At 39.1% G+C, this 23,598-nt stretch overlaps 1 protein-coding gene across 2 annotated transcripts in view; it reads right to left on the bottom strand.

Moving 5' to 3' along the window:
* ADGRB3 (adhesion G protein-coupled receptor B3) overlaps nucleotides 1-23,184 on the bottom strand; it is an 850,102-nt gene extending 826,918 nt beyond the window's left edge. Inside the window, exons 1-3 of one of the 2 annotated variants that reach the window (XM_043890329.1) lie at nucleotides 22,576-23,183; nucleotides 20,970-21,135; nucleotides 19,115-19,886 (exon numbers count right to left, since the gene is read on the bottom strand). In XM_043890329.1, the coding sequence (XP_043746264.1) occupies nucleotides 19,115-19,871 (757 nt within the window). In that variant the 5' untranslated portion in view covers nucleotides 19,872-19,886; nucleotides 20,970-21,135; nucleotides 22,576-23,183. Of the gene's footprint in view, nucleotides 1-19,114; nucleotides 19,887-20,969; nucleotides 21,136-22,575 lie in introns of both variants that reach the window. The other variant, XM_043890330.1, reaches the window with a different exon arrangement.
* Between the last annotated feature and the right edge of the window lie 414 nt (nucleotides 23,185-23,598).

Here is a 23,598-nt window from a genome sequence, read left to right as displayed (position 1 = left end):
TATCAACTCATGCCATTTTAAATCTCTCCAACTGATCACACAGTCTTCACCATTTTTTTGTTTTGTGGTTCTGATTCATCTTTGCCTTGGGTCTTCCCTGGAGGCTCAGGCAGTAAAGACTCTGCCTATAATGCAGGAGACCCAGGTTCAATCCCTGGGGTCAGGAAGATCCCCTGGAGAAGGAAATGGCAACCCACTCCACTCCAGACATGCAGGACCCAAGCTTCCCAACCAGGGACTGAACCTGTGCCCCCAGCAGTGGAAGCACAATCTTAACCACCGGACCTCCAGGAAAATCCCCAGACAAAGGCCATATTGATCTTCTCTTTCTGACTTCCTACTGTGTTTGCTTCTTCACAATAGTGGCAAAAATCTTAAGTACTGTTCTCATCTGTGATTATTAAGTGTAGTCCTTACTTCTATTGCATGGCTCTGATTTCAAGGCCAAGAACATGATATACGCTATAAATACCTGTTTACTCTTATCAATACATTTGAGACCTTACCTAGAGACACTTCTTAGAAAGTTTCAAAACAGATATTTTGTGCAGAAGAAAATTCAACTCAGCAGACCACCTTGAGATATTATGTATATGCCAATAATTACAAACTTGTGAACTATGATATACAAACCACATATAATCTTATTTTTTAAAAATTGTCTTAGGGAAGGAAAACTCTAAGGATCTTTTCCCTTTTTTAAGCAAATCCCTATAGCAAAAGGAAGCAAGAATTAATAGTAGTTAATCCTTCCCAGTGTTTGTGAGTGCACGGGAGATCAGTGTAAAAGACGGTCACTGCTGCGTTAACTCTCATTACGCCAGCTGTTAAGCAGATGCTCAAAACAAGCAAATTGCCCTGAAATGTTTTTCTAAATTCTTTTTCTTAATCTACTAAATCATGCAAATGCTAGAATATTTTTAATTATGCACCTAAAGTCCTGCCACAAAATTTGCATGATATAAGAATTCAGAAGTAATTTAAATATATTTTTAAAATAATGAAGTATAAAAATAATTAGTATTGGAGCTGACAGGATATAAGATATATTAATGTTGTAATAAGACTGTAATATTATAAAACTCAGTAAGAAACACATAAAGAGTTATGGGGAAATGTGTTTTCCTAGCACATACAAATGTGGAAGAAACTCAAGGAAATAGAAATGGTAAAAGGTAAATGAAGAGAAAATGGAAATCAACCTTAAATCTTCTGATGTGTCTGAACTTTTCAGAGAATTGTTTTTCAGTTATCTTTTCCTTTTTGTTTCGTGACTGACATTTACCTACATAAACTCTGTGAATTCCTCTTTTTAGAATAAATGGAATAGCTGTTCTTTTTAAGAAGAAAAATAATTTTATTTTGATTACTTCCTCTCAAGAAACTCTTACATCCCCAAGACGTTGATCACTACCATTCAGAAGGAAAAGTTAGCATCAGCTTGATTTTCAGTATTTGAATATTATCACAGCTAAGAAAATTCCACAAAGAATGACTTTAGTCAGACTGGATCAGGGTTTATTCTTTTTCCTAGTAGGATAGTATTCATTTTCAATGCCCAAGCATATAAAAATCAAGAATTTCAAAAGAACATATCAAAATTAATTTAAAGACAAAGATTAAATATTCTCTGAGCAAGGAATTGAACTTTTTACCTTTGTTTCTTTTTATAAATATTCTGTATTTTCTAGTATTAGAGACATTTAATCTAACTATAACCTATTTTTGTCTAATACAAATGACATCTTCCCAACTTAAAATCATTAACTATACAAGAAAAGATAATTGTCATTCTAATTTTATTTTGATCTTCTACGATCATAATTACAGAAAAGATTAAGCACCCCATTGTGTTAATATGGTACTAAGTAAAGTTCAAGGTAATTAAGCTGTAGTTTTTACCAACCATACACTTGAAACCTAAGAAACTCATATTTTATAGAAAACTATTAAAACAGACTATACTTAAATCTAAATGAACATTTTTTATTGTTGTTCAGTCCCTCATCGTGTCTGACTCTTTGCGACCCCATGGACTGCAGCCCACCAAGTTTCCCCGTGGGGAAGCCTTTACTATTCCCATGTTTGCTCAACCTCATGTTCACTGAGTCGATGATTGCAAATATAAACATTCAAAGTTGTATACTTATGAGTAGAAAGGATTTCATAAGCATTGGATGTCTCAGAGCAAGTCAAAATCAATACTCCTATTTTCATCACTTGAGTTTTCCTGAGAGTTGAAATTGAAGGGTTCTGTGAATAATGGACTCGGCTGGAGAAGAAAACTCCTTTAGCAGGGAGTCTGACACAGGCGATAGCTTGGGAAAGACTGAGGGCTAGCAGCATGAGCAGATCAGAGGCTACCCAAACAGAAGGAAATGCGCTTTGGAGGAATTAAAATAAAATGTTATACTCTTTAAAAGCATCCTGTAATTCAAGGATTGTAAGAGTTAAGCACCTTTGCAATTATTCAAAATGTTAGATTTTATTCATCTGCACAGAGTGAAGCTGTATTGTAAGGATTAAAAGAGGGATTATTTCAGCTCTTCCCCTTCTCAGTGTGATCCTGGCAGGTCACTCAGTCAGCCCTGCTGTGTCCCAGACAGACACCTCATCTGGAAACTGGAGGCAGAAATAACAATACACATCTCAGAGGAGTCTTAAACCTTGAAAGAGTTGAGATGCAAAATTATACTGGACACACAGTTAAGTATTCATTAATACTATAATTAGCAAACAAACACAGATTTAAAAAATTTACAAAAAAACAAATTTAAAAATTATATAAGCTTGGTGGACTGTTTTGTTCCATTTGGATTCTCTTCAAAATATCCATTATGCACGGTACCTTTCTATTAATGGAATTCTAAAGTATACACCCCCTACTGAAGTCAGGCTAACTGAAAACTTTACAACATTTAGCGGTTAGGTTGCACAATGCCAGGTGTAGGAAGCTGTAAGTCAAAATAAATACTTAAGGTTAAACTTGTATTAAGGTTCATTTAAAAAATCTGAATATAGTTTTACTGATTCAGTTTGCTATACTTGTTCAAAAGACCAAAACTGAATGTTTTTAAAAACTGTTTACCAAGTATTAGGTCTGCCCAAACTCTTTACAAGTTGATAAATTATTTTAAGTCAGCATTTTACCTAGTAAATTTGATGCGTAATCCCATCAGAACAACTGCATGTCTGGCTACCAGATCACATTTGACCTTGGAAATATTCCCAGCTGTGACCTAGAGAAAACAGATTCCAAACTGTTGTCTTTTCAGGGTGGATATAAAAATACTTCATGAAATTATGAAGCTCTCTCCGCATGTTTCTTTCCACATTTTACTGTTTCAAAATCCACCTTGATGCAAAATTTACCTATCTGTATTCCTCAAAGATTAATACATTTAATTTTAATTACTTGATATGGCATAGAAATCTTTGCTTATTTACAAGTAGCCTTTGTCTCCTTGAGAAAAGAAGTATTCTGTAAAATAACAATTTCTCCCACAGTATTTCTGGCACTGGGGATAAGGTTTTGGGCAAGCATTCATCTACTCATTCTCCTCCAATGCTAACTTGACTTTTCCAAGACACAAAAGGGAAGAAAGGATGTGTTTACTTTCAGACTGTTTCTTTGACCAACATGGAGTGGAAAGCTTATTATGAAGTGATTCACTGTACTTCTGATTTTCATCTACAGAAGAGGAAAGCTAGACCTGAACACAATTGAAGTCATACTTTAACTAACAATGGGCAGATGAAAACTTAAAGCTTGCCATTACTTAAAAACCAGCATTAAGAGAACTGACCACTTCTGCATTTTTCATGCATTTATCTTAACAGTGTTTTTTTTTTCCCCCTCTGTACAGAATACATTTTTTTTTAAAAAGAAATGGCAGAGAGATGATCTCTCTTTCACAGACACAGAAAATGTGATTTACAAATATGAAGCAAATTGCCAAAGGTCACCAAGCTGGCGGAAGGCAGGGCTGGGAATCAAACTAAAAGGTTTGAATGTGCAACTCAAATTGTCACTGCTTCCACTGACATCGAAAAGAAAAAGAAGATCCAAGGGAACAGTGTTTTCCCAAGGACAAATCAGTCTTGTCTGCAAATAAGTCCAACAATCCACCCAACCATCTATGATATTTATTATTGCAGGACAGGACCGTTATTTCACATGCACATATGCCAATGAACTAATGAATTTAATCAAATTTACAAGTTAAAACCATAAATAACAATAACATATTTGGATGCCACTGTTCATTTTCTTAATGGCTTTCATATATGGTACAGTTTTACTTGCCACAGAATCCTATGAGTTTTAGTCATCTAATTTTATTTTTTGTAACTGAGTAAACTGGAGCTCAGACTGACTTGCCTCAAGTTATGGAAAGTCTCATCCAGAAGGCAGTTATTCAGTCTTCTAAGTGCTCTTCTAAATACAAAGGATTCTAGAGAGTTAAAAATATTAGTATCTAATGCCACATTGCTAATTCTCTTGTTTATAAAGGCAAAAATAAAAGTTTCAGAAAACCGAAAGTAAAAAGGTATGATCTTCTGAAAAATATAGTATGGATTTATATTTTATCGATATTTTCTTACAGTAAGCCTTAGAATAAATGTTAAGAAGCAGGCAGCAAGCAAGATATTTTTCTAGGAGATCTGACTCTGCTCAGAAGAAAAAAGGGATTCATTGCAGGCCAGGAGGTAATTACAGTTTTCTTCATTTTTAACACGCATGCCAATCGTGGGAAAAAAATCAGAATACAGATTCTAACTTGACTTAACCAATAAAATGGGAATTCATTTAAACGATAATGTTATGAGGAAAGGACTCACCCAAGATACAAAAATATTTTCGGGAAAATACCCAGAAGATGAAGCTGCTTAGGCAGACAAAATACAGTCCACAATGCTTTTTGATTCTGATTTAGAGTGGACACGGGTCTTTGAGAGAAAATCATCTGGAGGCAATCACCATTTGTCAAACAATCTGTGAATATCACTGGCTAGTCTGTTTTAAGAAGAAAATGATGATGTGGGGAACAGAGTGATTCACTTCTGAAATGAGGAAGAAAGGAGAAGAGATATGGCAGCTTAACTCAGACTACTTTTCTCAGGAACCTGAAGATTCAGAGGGAAGAAAGGATTAAAGATACAGTACGTTTTTCCAGACTGAATGACCCAGAAGGCATTTTAGTTTCTTGGAGGTCAATTAAATAAATTACTTTTTTATTACAAATCAAAGTTTTATTTGTTGCACTAAAGAAAAAGCTTATGCATATTTTCTAAAGGGTTCCAAAACCATCCAATCAATGAAAGTTCATATTTTTGAGCCTCTATTAAACAGTCCAGGAATCATGTTAATTTTTTATGTTAATTATCTCAATCTCTCAGTAATTTCACATTGACAAAGAAACTGAAGTTTAGAGAAATATGTAATATTCTCCATTAGAAGTTGAGAAAATGAGATTTGAACCCAGGAAGTCTGACTCTTAAATCACTATGAAATGTTGACTTGAAGCAATTTTCGTGTGGGATCTAATATGGAACAAGTTCCAAAGGAAGAAAATAATCAATGATTAAACAGAATTTGAAAGTGTTAATTTGTTATGACATGATACACGTGACTTTCCCAGAAATGGAAAAGTGTACACTTTTATGAATTGACATTTGTTTTCAACTTTTAGAAACCTGCTTGGCAAATGATTTTTACTCTTAAATCCTAAGTAAAAAAAAAAATTAATTTCTGATAATTATGAAGATCCACAGAATACTGATCTGAATGTATTTATTAAAAAGGCTCCAAGTGAGTTTTCAAAATATCAACTTAAATGTTAAAGCTTACCTTGCAAAAGGAATCTTTATTCTTTGCCATTCCTGTGATCTTCTCAATAGTGACACTAGTTAGATTTATATCTAGTAAATATTTAGTTAGTAAACGCAGTTTAGCAGGGAATATATCCTCAAGCTATTGTAAAAATGTTCATCTTTTAAAATCACATTGCATATAATACCTGTGGGTGTTAAATGCCACAGATTCATGCATAAGTGACTGTGTATATGCGTGTGTCCCACAGATCAGATATAAAACACACGGGAAGGGAAAAAATTGATAATTCACTGCATACTTAAATTTTCTTCAGAACACAAAATAAAATGAAAAAAAAAAAAAAGAGAATATACTTGTGTTCTTTTTTTTTTAATTTCTCAGCTGCTAAGTGTTCTGTATACCCCCATCAGAGTCCTGGAATGTGTCTCTTATAAGTAACAAGCATATTATAATGAGAACTTGAGGACAGGAGACTCAGGGACATAATGCAAGGCTCAGGCCAGTATAATTAAGATTTTCCCGAGTACCCCCCGTATTCCCTCCTGGGAAGTAGCATTCAGAGGCATGTTTAAAGCTCAGAGCAGCCCACTGCTCCCTCCCACCTCTCCTGTAAGGGAAGAACGCCTCTCAATGTGGCAAAAGCCCACCTACTCACAGGGGAGGTTAATTACTGCTACATAATTAACCTCACCAGAAAACTGTTAAGATTAATGAGGCAGTGCTTACTAAGTGTTTATAAGCTCCCCTTGAACGACCATAGAAATATTTGTTTACCACAAACACCTACATGTATACTGATAACAGATTCTGTGCAAATTGTTGCAATACAGAATCTGGGTGAACACATATACATCAGGGCCTATGTAAGTGGAGGGAAAAGAAGTACCCAAGCAGAAAGAGAGGAAGGGGGAAAGAGGGGAAAGGAGGGAAGGGAGAATGAAGATAAAGAAGGGAGGGTGAAGGGCCAGTAATGGGCCAGGTTTTCACCTGTCAGTATGAACCACCAGACCACAAGGAATGTTTCGTCCTGTTCTTTGACAATCATGACTCAGCAAAAGACCACAAACGCTCTCTAGTCTGGGTGAGTTTGAAAATATATAAAAATCCAATAGCTTTTAAGTGTATGTCAAAAGAACGGTCTCTTGTTATCTAAACATACAATAGTGAGTGAAGTCGCTCAGTCGTGTCCGACTCTTTGTGACCCCATGGACTGTAGCCTACCAGGCTCCTCCGTCCATGGGATTTTCCAGGCAAGAGTACTGGAGTGGGTTGCCATTTCCTTCTCCAGGGGATCTTCCTGACCCAGGGACTGAACCAGGGTCTCCCACATTGTATGCAGACACTTTACCATCTGAGCCACCAGGGAAGTCCAAACATGCGATGACTGTAGTTAATTTACTATTAATTTTAATTAGGCTAGAACAATTAAATATTGATAACTAATACCTAAAATGAGGTCCAGAGTGTTGTTAACAATAAATTGAAATTCAGCTATCCCAGAATACACTGTAGAATATTCCGGTAGGCAAGATCCTCCCCACAAAATGTCACAGACCTCTCTGGCCACCACATCTTCACAGCTGAATTACACAACAGGTCACCAGAGGGCCTTGTCACCTCTTAAAACTATCAGTTAATGCCCCTGTGCCCCAACCCTCCCCAACTGGACATCTGTTATCAGCTAGGTTATATGCTATATGTTATATGTTTATATATATATATATATATATATATATATATATATATATATATGTTATATGTTATATGCTAGGTTAGGCTGCAGTAACAAAGACAAATCCAAATACAAAGTGTCTCGAAACAGAAAAAGAACTTCCTGGCTCAGCTTCAGGACCATCACAGATCAGCAGGCCACAGCAAGGGGCTCCTCTCAGCTCACACATTTAAGTACACAGGCTGCCACGGAGGCCCTTCTCTCTGGCACAGGTCCCCCTGCCAGAGGCAAAGAGACCACTCTGGTGATCTTACTCCAGCAATGAAATGACCGAACTCAGAAGGAAGGAGTAACACTTCTGCTCACCATTCATTGGCCAGAGTCGGTCACATGACCCCACAGGCACAGCTGGTCCAGAAAACAATCCCCACCCATGCCCACAGAGGGGGAAGGCTGACCCTCCTGCTGCTGCTGCTAAGTCGCATCAGTCATGTCCGACTCTCTGTGACTCCACAGACGGTAGCCCACCAGGCTCCTCCGTCCCTGGGATTCTCCAGGCAAGAATACTGGAGTGGTTTGCCATTTCCTTCTCCAGTGCACAAAAGTGAAAAGTGAAAGTGAAGTCACTCAGTCGTGTCCGACTCTTTGCGACTCATGGACTGCAGCCCACCAGGCTCCTCCGTCCATGGGATTTCCCAGACGAGAGTACTGGAGTGGGTTTCCATTGCCTTCTCCAGCTGACACTACTGGAAGAGCATAATAACACCTCAGTGTCCACTCATGTCTATGGAACGGATGCTAACATGGTTTTTGGTGGTTGTTTTAATAACCTGCTTCTGTTGCAGATATCCATGATATGTGAACAAAGGAGCTCAAAAAATTTTATGCCCTAATAACTTTAGTTTATTCCAAGAAGTTTGATAGTCTGCAGCTGAATGGTTTGGGGAGTAACTAAACAATCAGGAAGAGAATCAGAATGGGTAACACCCAAAAACAGTACATTTATAAAGACTTAACATTAGGGCTTCTAATTATTCATCAATTAAAGATCCAAAAGGATTCCAATACAATATTCATATTTATCTGGGTAAACTTTAGTCTATGAGCAAGAGGTATGATAGCAATAAGTGAATTTGCATGTTTGGAAACCTCAGGTGGAAGAGGCTCGCAATCCAGATAATGAGACAGAAAGATGGAGAATTCAGGTACCGGTCCCAAAACGCGACATGCAGCCCCAGGACAAACTGACCAGAGAGATCCCAAGGGAAGTGTTCACAGGACAGGCAGTAGGCATGGGTCATGAGAGATCTCTTACTCCACAAGTGGGACAAAAAGCAGAATGGAGGTGTCTCACCTCTGGAGGTGCATTAGGCAAGCCCTGGGCTTCCTGCTCACTTCACCAAAGAAGTTCTATTTTTAATAAACTTTTTTATATATTGACTTTTTATTTAGAAAAAAAATTTCCATTGCTAAGGGGAAAGAAAGCTGTATTAATTCATATCCTATACATACTTACTTATTTTGCATTAATCAGTTCTTGCTACTTAATGGATTAACTTCTAGTCAGCCATATTGCTGTGGTTTCTCTCCCCCTCAGGATGCAGAGACCAGTGGCAAGTACATGTAATATTTATTACTGCCTAGAATTCACTTATGCCCTTTATCACCAACTGGACACCAAACTATGGTCATAAGAAAATTCCAGGAAAACCACTAGACAGAAGAAAACCATACATTTTTAAGAGAACAGACTGTTAATATATTACAAGCTAAGGAAGGCAATTAAAATGCTCTCAGTGGTACAAATGGAACCAACAACCGTGCTTCATGGCCATTTACTTCATTGTAGTTGGAAGTAAAGCCGATTGAAAAGGCTGCATTTGGTTAATATCTCAGGCACCACTTAAAAATATACATAGTTTGCCCTCTAAGTTACAAAAACCAAGGCCAGCCAAAGAGAGCCGACCACAGGCTGACATTTCTGTAGAGGAAGATGACCTCTCTGGGAAGCCAAAATAAACTGAAATTTCTCAGCCCACAATGCAGAAGCAGGTCATTGAAAATTCGCCAGATTTATGTGGAAAGATTATATAAAGTAAACAGATTTCTATCTTCTCAAGGTGCCCTCTTTTCCACATTACAATTAGTATGAGGAGCCAGCATTAGAAAAATATTTCCAAAAGCATTCACTGTATAATAAATATTTGTTATGTATCACCTATTCAGAAAAATCATAAAGCTGTATATCAACAGAAGGTCAGAAAAAAATAAAGGTTAGCCCATTTGTTTCTTTGGAAGTTATTTTCCTTTCTCCTTTTCAGGCCTATTCTGTGATGTGAAAGGCAACCTAAACACAGAAAAAGAGTTAAAAACTGCAATTTTCTTAATAAAATTATAAGGATAAACTTAGCTGCCTTGGTTTCTTTTTGCAATGAAATGAAAGAAAAAAATAAAGCTCTGTGTTAGTCTTGTTTTGTTTTTTTTTGGTCTTTACTTGGAGTAGGAAATGGCAACCCACTCCAGTATCCCTGCCTGGAAAATTCCATGGACAGAGGAGCCTGGCGGGCTACAGTCCATGGAATCGCCAAGAGTTGGACACAACTGAGCACACACACTTGAGATGTATAATGAAATCAACAGGCAAAAGGATACTTACATTAGCAACTGAGATTCTGTTTTCATTTTATATTTCCACTGTTATGATGATGTAGTAAAATGAAAACTAAATATTAATCTGCCAGCATTTTTTACATTTTATATGTGAGCCTTGAAATTACCAACTCACAAAACTTTCCTTGAATATCCAGGCCAGTTCAAATGTTTTGTGGTCACATCATCACTGAAAAATTGTATACAAATGTACATGTTATGTGATTTGGAAACAAGCTAAGTAGTCAACAAGTCAGCGTGTACGTATAGAAAGACTATTGGAGGAGTTTCTAAACTCAATGGAGTTAGGAAGATGAACATATACTGATCCTGAGTTAAGATCAAGTGTAAAATAAACCATGTCAACTGAGCTTCTTAAAAAATGGCCAATTGGTTTTCACTTTGATTAGCTCAACTCTTTCAAGTGAAGTGAAAGTTGCTCAGTCATGTCCGACTCTTTGCGACCCCATGGATTGTAGCCCTTCAGACTCCTCTGTCCATGGAATTCTCCAGGCAAGAATACTGGAGGGGGTTTCCATTTCCCTCTCCAGGGGATCCTCTCGAACCAGGGACAAACCTGGGTCTCCTGCATTGCAGGTGGATTCTTTCCTATCTGAGCCACCAGGGAAGCCTAGCTCAATCCTTTCAATTAGTAGGGCTAGCCAACTGAAACTCTGCAAATGGCTAATTATTACATAAGACTGTTAGTACATTAAAAGGAACAATTTCAAACCAATCTCAATGTAATTAGTTAACAAAATCACATACTCCTGTACCAGTAAATGTCCCAGTAAGAAACAGACGATGTCTTCGAGTAAAGTAATTTGAGAAGAGAGTAAGGCATGGATAAAGCTTGGAGAAACCAGGGAGACAGGGTACAGTCCTAGGGTGACCATCAGGGCGTGGGCCTCAGGAGTGAGAGAAGAGAGGGGTTTCCAGAGAATCCATGGAAGCCCATCCACAGGAGCTGTGACCTTCAAAACAGGAGTGGGTTCTGATCTGTTTCCCACTGTAACAGCATTTCTCAATGTGCAACGGGATAACTAAAAAATAGAACATGTTATTTCTTTAAAACACAGATTGCCCTAGAGAATGATAATAAAACGAAAATCCAAGACAGACCTTGGTAAATCATCTTTCTAAATCTAGACAGGCTCTGCACTTGAAACACACTGCTCTTTAAACTTAATATGTTTAGACTGAAAATCAATAGATTTTTTTTTTTTTTGAAACTTACATTTGTTTAAATATATACCAAATAGGACAAAAAAAAAAAAAAAACTAATGAATGAAAGTTCTGATTTGTAAAGACCAGTCTATATTCATTAGTAAAGCAATATACTTCGATTATTGTTCTGGCTGGATACCAGGTAATTTTTTTTTTTTAATGATTAGATCTATCCAACCATCCTAAATGACTGTGTCTCTTTTACATTATAGAAATGGAATTAAATATAAACTCCAATAACACTTATGTTCAGTTGAAATAATGTTCCCATGATACATCTGCAGATTGGAATTCCTTCAGTCAGGGAAGATTTGGACGAGATGATGCCGAGAGGCCCTTATGAATCTGAGAATTTGTGATTTAGATTCAGGTGTTCCAGAAACAGGGAGAAACTCATAGCTCTAAAATGCTGTAGTTTTTCATTTGGACCAGTCTGTAGTAAAATGATGAGAAAGGAAAGCCATGGTCTTTAAGATATAATCGGCCCATGCTGATGGAGCGAATAATAGGTGCCTCACACAGTTACTACTCAAGGAGAACAATTTGTGCCACAGACCTCTGTGAACTGGAAAGCACTTTCTCAATGTCAGGTTTCCTTACATTCTTTTAATTTATAAGATGTTTAACAAAACACTCCATATCTTTATTTTCTTAAAAGTGATACGTAGATGAAGTTTTCTCTTTAAAAATAGTTATTAGAGAACAAATTATCTTTATTTATATATGCACAGTAGATATTAATTTTTAATAAATTTTAATCAAAACTTTAAAAATTATTTTTAAATGGAAGAACACCAGTAGAAATGTCATGAAATAGATACTCTATACCACTGACCCAGGAAAGCAAATATTTCTGTGTGCCATTTACATTATTTTAACATATTCATTGCTAAAAAAGTAATTTACCAAGGTAGACTCTGGTTGAGTCCACAATTGTTTTAATGCTTTTGATTATATCTACGTGCATGTAAACTGCATCCTCAACACCGTAATCTGGTTCCATCAGTGTTCCAATGTCTTTTCCATGCACATATTTGCCCTGTTTTCCCAAACAACTCTCAGTCTTTAAAGAATCTTGTTATCTAGCAGTAATTTGAGAATATAATATCCAAGATTAGGTTAGAGGATAAATTATTTCACTCAATATGGGAGAAACTCAACAGTAACCATTTTGCCTTCATATTTTATAACACGCTTTAAGCATATGGGTTGTGTCATAAGGGGAAAATGCATATCAGCAAACATGTCCAATTTCAGAAAAGATTCCTATTCAGGGAATTATTTTTGAGAGAAATAGCTCCACACTAATGTATTTACTATGTATTTGTTACTTATGGCACTTTCTTGCAAACTAGAAACATATTACTTTATTAAGAATATCTTATTAGTAATAAGAAGAAATATATTAACCTTTAATAGGTAAGTATTAGCTAGGTCATTCTCTGCATGTGAGCAAAATTCCTGAATGACAGCTAAAAGATAACTGAAAATAGAGCATTTAGCATTTAACAGAACACAGAACACTTGGCATTTTATGCAGTCTTATAGATGGCATTCTGTAATTCTACTTTAAGAAAACATCAGAATCTTCAAATGAGTTCGAACAAATTTTTAAATGTGTTTTCAATAACTGAATATGTAAGCCTTTGGAGGACTCTGAGGGCTCATTAGTCTATAACAACTAAACACAATTCAGTGAAAAAAATTCCAAAAATGTTCTACTTCTTTCCAAATGATTTAATATAGATTTAATTGTTTCAGGATAATTCCTTTTCAAAACAGAATTCAAAACATGAATTTAACTTTGCATAATGCAGCAAAGAGTAAAACATTTGGAAACCCCTTAATTTACATTTAGATTTTACAGACTTTAAAAAGGATCAGCAATGATATCCAGAGGACAGCTTCCCAGCCCTGGGATGACTCACATTCATTGGCTTGATCTATTTGATGTATTAGTCATGCCTCCATCAACACAAAGGTATCCAGATGTGACCTTTTCCTTATATAATACAAAATAGACACACAGTCAAGATGCTTACTAACGACCCTTTGTTAAATGTCCCAAATTCCTAAACAAGTTCAAATAATTACATGGCAATCTACTTCACTAGTTATTATCAATCTTCTATCATTTATAGCCAAAAGATAAGAATAAACAAGAGGTTTCATAAACTGAACTGAGGGCCTAAGGAAACTTGAGGATTAGACCAAGTGTTTTCCATATGCAATCTCATCTAACTCAGCACTTTGCCACAGTACCGTCAAGCTCAGGGAAGGACCATCCCTTGTCAAGGATGCTACGAGGTGGCTGAATCACTCTCAGGACCCAAGTGCGTCTCATACTAAAATACACCTTTCATTTCAGTGAAGTGACATACTTAGAAAAATTGAATACCTCTCTGATCTGTATTAGTTAACTGAATTGGTAAGAAATTTCCACAGGGCTGACAGGAACTAAAGTATTCCAAGCCATTAATTTCATTAGTTTTGGGGGATAATTTTTCCAACTACATAATGTCATATCCTGTTCCTTGTACCCTGAGGAATAAGCATTTCTAACAACCCAAGAAGGGAAGCAGAGACACAGAACAGGCTTCTCAGGTGAAGGTGTGGATTCAAACCCAGCTCATGGTATTTCAAAAAAGTAAGAAATGTAGATTTTTTAAGAAACTATGATTTCAGATCCAGGGGCCAGATGACTTGATCTCTAACTGTAGGTAATACAGATCAAACTGACTCTAAGGAACCCTGTATTCATTAAAGTATTTAGTTTAACAATAAAATCACTTCTATTAGGAAATGAAGTATAGGAATACATGAAGTTGGAATCTAAGTAAATGAAATTCCCATCTCAGTTTTGAAGAAAACTGATGTGTAGCACATTTATCTGCAACTAACACTAAAATCTGCATGACATACATGTGTACACAAACATTTTTCTGTTAATATTTTAATTTACAGCCTCCCCAAAAAGTTGCCACATAATGGAGTTTTCATTAATACTATATAGCTGAGCCACTCCCTAAACTGCTTGACAAAATTCTAAAATGGCAAAAGTAAAAATTAGGGCCTGTTACTTGGCCAGGCCTAAAATTTTAGTAGTATTCTACTATTACTATATGTATAGGTCATAATCAGGAATAAGTAACAGAAGCTCTAAATGACATGCAAATATTCTTCCTCTTTCTTAGAAAGACTTTGCATATGTTTCTTTTCAAAGTGTGGAAAAAAAGATTTGGAAAATGTCATTTCTGGAGAAGAACTGCTAGAGCCAGAAGAAAAAAACATAGATAGAAATGAAGAAAATTAAAAAACAGGTAAAAATTGGCAAATTTTCTTACTACTGTTTTTGTAGACAGCTGTATATAGAAAGCTATATTTATCACTAATCTATTGTAATAAATGCACATGGAACTAACACTGCTTCTCAATGATTCCATTCTTCTTGAGCTTTTAAAAATGTTATTAAACAATACTTTGAGACAAGGAGCTGGCTAAATAACACCTCAATGGTACTGGAACTGTTATAAATTGTATTAACCTCAATCTATTGGTATATTCCTTATTTAAATTTTTTATTATGTTTCGCTCATTTAACATTCATGTCAATCAATCTTTATTGAAGCTCTGTTTAGACTGTGCTAGACAACTGGAAGACCAAGTCTGTACACTTGAAGAACTCACAAGACTAGCAGAGGAAGACAGAAAAATAAATGGAAATTTCAATGCCATATGATAGATGCTAGAAGAGAAGTAGAGTGTGTGCAAAGGGCTATGGGTCCAGCCAAGGGGAAGAGCAGACAAGATACCACTGACTCAGGAGATCTTTGTACATTCTGATACAGAGTGGGATCACAGCATTCACAAAGGAAGTAAGAGCCAGGAGGCTAAAGAAGCAAGGGGAAGGTGACTAAAAGAGGGATAAGGGCACCAAAAGTAGAAAGAAATGAAAACACTTGAAAATGAAGAGACACACAGATTGCTCTGGATCTGTGCCTACAAGTTCTCACACACACACACACACACACACACACACAGGCTAGACTTCATACAGGCACATGGTGAGACTTCCTTTGGGTGGTTGATTATCAAGGACTAGCAGGGGCAGAATGAAAAGACAAGGAAGTGTGTGTGTTCAGATTTCCTGGAATCTATACAGGGATCCCAACCTCCCTGCACATAAGTAGCGCCATTGATGTTAAGTGGGAAACAAAGCTTCCATTAAGGCTTATTTCATGATTTAGACACCCTGGTATGCAATTTCTCTCTCTTAACTGTTTTAATTATTTAAGTGAAGTAGTAAGAAATAAGATCATATATCATCTTTTATACTTTAGCTACATAGTCCAGGATCATCTGTGGTAAAAGAAAGCTATAAAACATATTAAAGACCTCATGAATAAATACCAATCTCATCCCATACTCACATTTGAAAACCAGGTAAACAATGTTAATTTTCTTTTAAAAATAGGTATATATACTGTACATAAACAGTTCTTTAATAACTGCCTGAAATAAGACACCATTATTTTCAAGACAGTCCATTTTGCTGATTTACTAGACTTTCAAAATTTAACATAAAAATTAGGAAATGACAACTAAGTTTCTATAATCACATGGCACCCTCAAATATGTGAAATATGATCTTAAATAAGAAAATATTTAAATATACTAAAATTTCACATTTTAATGAAGCATCATTTAACAATTTACTTTTATAATATATTCAAGATAACACCTGTAATTGTCAGTGTTGTCATTTCAAACAGTAATAGTCTTCTTATTGTTTTCTGGCTATGAAATTTTTAAGTACATGAATGTTTGTTAACAAACATCTTAGTAGAAGTCCTATCTCAAAACTGATATTCCATTGCTGGGAGCCGATAGTTTTTTCAAATACTAACTAAATATGATAACTCCAATGGACAGATACAAAATATTCAGTATTCAGCATACCTTTTACCATCACTATCAGCATTACATAAAAAATTCTGAAACTGTATCCACTGAGCGTAAAGACCATCCTGTCAAATTTGTGCCACCTCTGTGATGTAATACACTGGAAAATACTTCTACTCAAGGCTTCTGAGTCAGTAGTGATAATAGCAAATACAATGGGAGGCAAAAACTATAGAGGATGAACTTGTAAATATTCCCCTGGTGACTTACAGGGTAGTTTACTTTTCACAGAAAATAGAAATCATAAAGTAATATACAAGTGGGACTTCTAAAATCCCATTTTAGAAGTTGAGATTACATGTTACCAAATAAAATGACATTTTGGAATTAAATTAGATATGAGTACCACCACTGTATATAATTATTACATATAGCCCTCAAGCCCTGTGAATATCAATATGTGGTAGTTTATTTGAAATAGTATTAAATAATTCTGTCATAAGATTTTACGTATCATTTGTATTGACTAAGATTTAATGTACTTTGCATAATTTGACTAAATTAAGCATCTGCAGATTTTCACATTCCTTTCCTACAATGTAACATGGCCTAAAAGGCCTTCTTTGAATGAAGTAAGGAGTACTATATACATATTTTATAAGAATTACTTACAAAGGCATCAGCCACAATTATGTCATCAGGAATAACTTATCCTTACCTTTCTGACTCAGAACACCTAAGCAATTCAAGAGCACAAATTTAGAAGACAGAGGATATAGGCTGTGCAATTTTACTGATACAGCACATACTCTTCCCCTATTATATAAACTTTTCCTCTTCAGCTCTATTAACATGTTAACAATTTTAAAACAATCCCTGATTTGTCTATGGAGGTATTTCTTTCTCATTTCACCAGCTAATTAGCCAAAAGAAGCATACAGTCTCCCCCAGGATTCAAACATCTAATGTCTAAAATCACTCTTAGTCATTTACCGAAACGAATGGTCATCTAGTCCAACTTCTATAAATCTCGGCCCTTTCCTGACCCACACCGCATGATGATGACTAGCAAAATCTCTAAAAATCATACTCAGTGAACACACAACTTTGTTTTTGTCACTTGCTACCATTCACAAAAAATGGATTGTATATATACCAAGATTCTTTTTCCACTGTCATCAGCAGTCAATTTGATGTTAAAATTTTAACCACTGAAGATACAAATTTTTTCCATTTTATTAGAACAGCAATAAAACAGAGAAGCAAAACCTAGATTCTGGTGTTAATTGTCTTATTAGCCAGCTTATAACATCACACTTTCCTCATGTACTATAGCTTCTTATTCTAAGGGACACTAATCGGTTTTAAATGGTGTTAAATACCATCCCTGCAGTTGCAAGTGCTTCTCTGGGATTTTTACTAGAGAAAAGAACTCCTGTAATTTAAAACCACTTTGCTTTCTTCTTTCACAGCTGTTAGGGAAACACTGACCCGAAGAAATCTTAAAGGTTTTTCACCCCTCTCCCAGCGCCATTAGTCTGAATTTATTTTCTAAGGTTTCTTTGCCCCGAGTGCCATGGTTCTTCCATAATTCCCATCCCCCAAAAGGCTTTCAGCAGAAAATTCAAGGCTTTTTGCTGGTTAACCGGTTTTCTCTCTCTCCCCACCGCCCCCCACCCCCTTACAAAACCTTGGCTACTCTTAAAATTCTCCAACAACGTGTCAATTTTATGTTGGCCACAAAGACAACTTCTGTTGGGGGAGGAGAGCAAGGAGGGACTGGAGCTTGGCTGTCCCTTTCCACAGACAGGGATCTTTGTGGCAATCAGAAAACATTTCCTGCATAAAAATTCAACATGCACTCTGGGTGCAGGGTTGGGGAGCAAGAGAGGCTAGATACCAGCCGTGGCCTCAAATGAACAGAATGCATCCCCTAACCTTCCAAAAGGGAAGGCCGTTTTATCAAAATGTGCCAGCTTTCCAGCCTTATTAAACATAATCCACAGTCTCAGATCCTGGGGCAGCTTCCCCACGAGTCTGGGTGAAGCTATAAATCACTCCTGTACTTTCCCCTTTTCTTCTGCATTTCCGCTGCACAGCTTTCCATCTAGCTCGGCTCTGACAAGCTCAAGAGGGGACCAAGAAGACAGAACCCAAAGTCATGCTAACAGGGTACCAGGTCTTGCAGGACCTGCCTGTGTTCATTTGTAACCTCACAGTCCGCACCTCCAGCGGGCTTCCGTCGACCACAGAGCCTGCATGGGACTCCTCGTGCAAAGCATCTCTGACACGATGATGGGTCTCTGGGGGAGGGGCACCCTTGCCATCCCACGTGGGGAAGCAATTTGGTCCACACAGACACGCCATTGAATCTCTGTCACCTTTCAGCAGCTACGCCCCAAGTTCCAACCCGGAAAGAGGTCACAGATGAGACAGTGGGCTGAAGCCGCAGGGAGAAGTCTACAGATCCACTCCCAGGTTTGTGTGTGTGTGTGTGTCTCCCATTCCCCCAGGGGCTGAAGCCTAAAAAAGCAATAAAGCATCACCTCCCCACCCGCCTCCCTCTCAAACCCACTCCACATTTTTGCACCTATTTTCCCCTGAACATCCCACTGGCATCGAAGGGCAGGTCGCTGAGCACCACCCCACCCTGCCACCTGTCTAAAACCTTGAAACGTAAGACTAGCTTGAGAGACCAGTGAGGACCACAGATCAATCCACAGGTGACCCAGGGACGTGGCGAGGGTCCGGCCGGCGTGGGGCACAGCGCGTTGCGGCCCCGTGGCCCCCCGCCCCCGCCCCGGCACCCCCTCTCGGCTGACCTTACCTTCTTTGGGCGGTCGCTTGGCCTCCCTGGTAAGATTGCAGACCTGGGTGGTTTGCAGCTCTTGGGTCAGGCAGCCCTCGGTCTGCTCATTCAGGGGTAACACCACGTTATTTAACAAAACCAGTGACTGGTCGTCGAGTCCCCACTCTCCCAAGTGCTGAGGGCAGGTGCACTTCGTATACATGATCCCGCAAGACTCCGTTCTCCCATTTTCTGACTTTAAGCAGCTCTCCAACCAAGTGCATAATACATGGCAACCAAACTGGCTCGGGCTCACCTTGTTCAACACCAAAAACTCAAAAAAAGATTTCTGATCTTCTTCTCCTTTTTTCTGTAATCCTGGGAAATCGGTTGGAAAGACCCGACGTATTTGAATAAAATTTTTGTCATACTGTAGAAAAACGAAAGCATTCTTGGATTCGCAGAGTTGCATTATAGAATGATTCTTTCTTAAAAGATCCTTGATTTTTTCATGGGAAAAATGATCAAACTGATAAGCCAGGAGGGAAAAGTTAGAGCAGCTAAGGTCCTTTTTGGAAAATTTCAGGTAAATGCTATATTTGGTTGGATCTGGATTTTCCAGCGTCCAAGTGCAGTTTGTAAAGTTTTTGGGAAACATTTCACTTACAGAATACGATCCATAAATGACTCCCTTCACCAAAGTTGAACACCAGAAGTCTTGGGCAGCATTAAATCCAAACATAACCAGGAGATAGGTGGAAAATATATAAATCAGCAGGTTACGAACAGCCTTCATCCTATGTCATTTGGCCTGTAAAAATGGCAACGAAAGTAAAATGCAAGTAGGAGTCTACGCACATTGATAAAAAGAAACTCCTTCCAATATTACAGCCAGCTGTTCTCAAGATTTCAGTAAAAAAGCCTTTTTTAAAAAGGGCAGGTAATTTTTTTCTAATGCCAGAAAACTATCTGTTGCTGTGTGAACAGCGCCCTCACGTGGCCCTTCGCAATGGCCAAATTCTCTACATTCAATTTAAAAATAATATTCAATAGATTACTAATAGGAATGCATTTATCTACCAAGATTTCCTTCAAGTGCATTATGATTCTATTGAAAGAAGAGGAAAATTCTGCTTTTTAAATATTACAACCTAAATTTTACTTTCTGAGATATTTTTAAGCAACCTAGACAAATCTTTTCTCCCCCTCAGCTCTCTGCCTGCAGTAAACAACATCACACAAAATCTAATCTGATAATCTGGGAACAGCTGCTGTCATATTATTTGTTTTCTTTTAAATGTGAAAAGCACGTATGACAAATGATAGCCTCAATTTTAAAAACACAAATTGTAATTTGCTGCAGCTGAAACACCATCACCCAAATGCTCCTACTAGTCTTTGCAGGGGCCACTATGTGAACTGACGGGAAATTCCTATGCAAAAATACAGGTATTCATGTAGATTAATAGAATCTGTAAACTATCACCCAAGAAAGGGCAGATACAGAAGGAAGACTTGCTTTTGGACATCATCATTGAGAACCACAATTTAAGGCAGTCATTTCAATGTGACATGTCTCCTGGGATACGTAAAGTAGACTATTGTATTAGTATCTGTATCCAAAGGCGATACTAGTGAATAATCCCAGAACCATAGTAACTGAACTGGTTTCAGTCTTTTTTTTTTTTTAATTAGGGCTATTTTACCTAGAGTTATCTACTATAATTTAAAATTTACACATGGTAGATACAAGAATTAGCATTGTCTCTTCTAGCAGATTTCAATTACTGAATTGTTGCTACCTCTCCAATAACAGCTCCAAAGCTCTTTTCTTTTCCCCCTCTATTTTTTTAACCTGGCCTTGCATAATACAGTAATTCTTGGTTATATTTACCTCTGTAAGTTGTTATCCAAAAGTAACTTGAATATTTTTCAGCTTTAACCTTTAAGAAGTTATTTCTTAGAATAAATGACACTGCTTTTTTGCTTAGCCTTTGAGCTGAGAAAAGTGATGCCAAGTTAATTTTAAAAGTCTTTAGGCTGCAGTCTCTTCCACTGTTCTGTAAACAGAGACAGACATACAGACATATAGATAGTTAAGTTTTCATGTCTTTCCCTGGGTCCTCTCTGAACCAAAGGATAAAACCCTCTTCCTCCCCATTGCATAACACACACCAATGCATGCACACAAAATCCAGTGATGAAGTCCCTGAAGACAGATCTGCAATCCCCAGATCATGATTCAAATTCTATGTCTTCACATAAGCAAAAACAACTCCAACTCTAAATCTCCATATAGCAGCAGTTTAAAATAACACCAGAATTGCTGGGACTATCAAAACAGTGTTCTCTGATTCAAACATACAGCTCAATGAATAATGCATTTTCTTCTTGAGAAAATAAAGCCAATGAGGATATAAAGGTTAAAAAACAGGGAAAGTTATAGGAAATTCTAGAAATAATTCCCCCCTTTCCCCCCTGCTGTAGCACTTTGCAGGCAATGCAGGTCTGCGCAGTGTTCTTCAGGATAGAGTGTAGGCGTTGAGAGCCAATGTGACAGTGAGTGTCTAAATTAGGAATTCCATCCATGAAAGGGGGCTTCATTTTATAATCACTAACTCAAAAAGAGGTCGTATTTCTTTTCCTAATGAAACCCGGTACTTTTGCTTCCATCTATTTGACAGTGCATGTCTGCATTGCTGTCCTCATCAAGGATGAGAAACAGTGGATAAACGGCTCTGATTTCACTCTTCGAGCCGGCTCAAGAAAGCCCCCTCAATATAACGCTCTTTATTTCGATCTCTGGTATACTCCTTCGTGTACGGAGTCTTCTTTTATTCTACATAATCACAAATGGATCCCCGAACTCTGTCACCCCCACCACCGCCCCCATCCCCCGCCAGTCCCCGACTGCAGGGCCACTTCCAACAATTATATCTTTCTCTTTAAGAAAGAAAGAACCGGGTTGCGGGTGTGTAAGGGGCCCGGCCACCGAGGATTCAAGGATGTGCCATTTATTTATTTATTTGTCTCCTACTGAGAGGCAAACTGGCGTTTAGTTTAGCTCCCCTCAAAACTGATTTTCTGGGTGACACTTTAGTCGAACATAGACGGCGCCATCACTCCACTGATTTTTTTTTTTCTTTCTCCCCCAATAGAAGACCCACGGCCTCCCCTTATCTTAACTTCCTTTTAACCTAACATTTCCCCCCACAAAATGACCCCGATCACACGCAACCGCCAGATGTTCCAGGTCTCTCAGCCTATCCCTCCTGACCGAGCACATCTCTGGAAAACGAGACTTGCCTAACTTTTCAACTGCGGCGTTGAAGTCAATGAAGACCGTCAGGTCTGCTCGCAGCCCCTCCATCCGCCAGCAACAGCCTTGCCTTTCCCGATCCTTCCTCCGCAACCCACCCCCTCACCCCCCACCAACCGGGGAAAGCTGGCGGCTGGCGACCCTGGCTGAGGGAAGGTGACCCCCAGACCCCCGTCCTTACCTTCCTCTCGGAACGCTCGGGGCGCCTAAGGCAGCAGCGCAGGCACGCGTCCCAGCAACAGCGACAGAGAGACGCCCCTTCGGTCCCGAGCCCCGGAGCCCATCTTTCCCCGGCTGAGCTTAGAAAATCAGGATGGATTTTTTTTTTTTTAACGCGCACATAAGAGAAGCAAAGAACGCGGGGATCGGGGGTGGGGGGAGAGAGAATCAAAGAGGGGAGGGCTGGGGGAATAAAAGCCCCCCAGGAACCCCGAGCCTACGCCGTAGCCAAGTGAATCCAACCTCCCACCGAGGCGCTGGCGGGAGCGGGGAGAGCCCCCCGAAGATAGACGCTAAGGAATTTTAAAAAAAAAAAAAAAAAAAGGAAGTGGCTTCACAGCCACTGGAGCTGTTTTTCCAGACCTGCCCCCCCAGCACAGCGATCGGCCAGGAAGCCAAGGAAGCGCGCCGAGCAGAGGCGGCGGCGTTGCCGATGCGCCGGGGCGGCGGGTTCACTCCGCGGGCGCCCGCGGCCGCCTCGGGAGGCTGGGGCTCCTGCCTTCCCCTCTCCCCGCTCTTCTCCCGCCCCTCCTACTCCTCCCGCCCCCCAGCCCGCAGGTACAGAGGAGAGGAGGGGGGAAGAAGAAGAGGAAAAAAAAAAGCAGCCTTGGCTGGGGATGCTGGTGATGTCGGAGAGCCCTGTGAATGCCCGGCGAGGAGGGAGGCAAGAGGGGAGCCAGATAGTAAAGCTCTGTGTCGGGCGTGCGCGCGCGGCGCGCGCTCTCCCGGGCGCGCGGCGGCCGGAGCGCGCGGCCCCCCAGGCGCGAGCTGGGCCCCCGCGTGTGCTCGGCGGCGACGGAGAGAGCGCGCGGCCACCGCCGGGCGCGCGCCGGGCCCCCGCGTGTGCTCGGCGGCGCGCGCGTGCAGCGCGGTGCGCCTGGAGGCGGCCCGGGGCCCGCGAGGAGCTCGGCCTGGCGGGGCGCGGGAGGCGGGAGGCGGGAGGCGGGAGGGGCGCTCGCGGGAGGCCGGCGGGCGGCGCGCCAAC

Source organism: Cervus elaphus, chromosome 28 (assembly GCF_910594005.1).
Source record: "Cervus elaphus chromosome 28, mCerEla1.1, whole genome shotgun sequence".
In the NCBI taxonomy this organism is placed as follows: Eukaryota; Metazoa; Chordata; class Mammalia; order Artiodactyla; family Cervidae; genus Cervus; species Cervus elaphus.
This window is presented reverse-complemented; position numbering and strand designations above follow the sequence as displayed.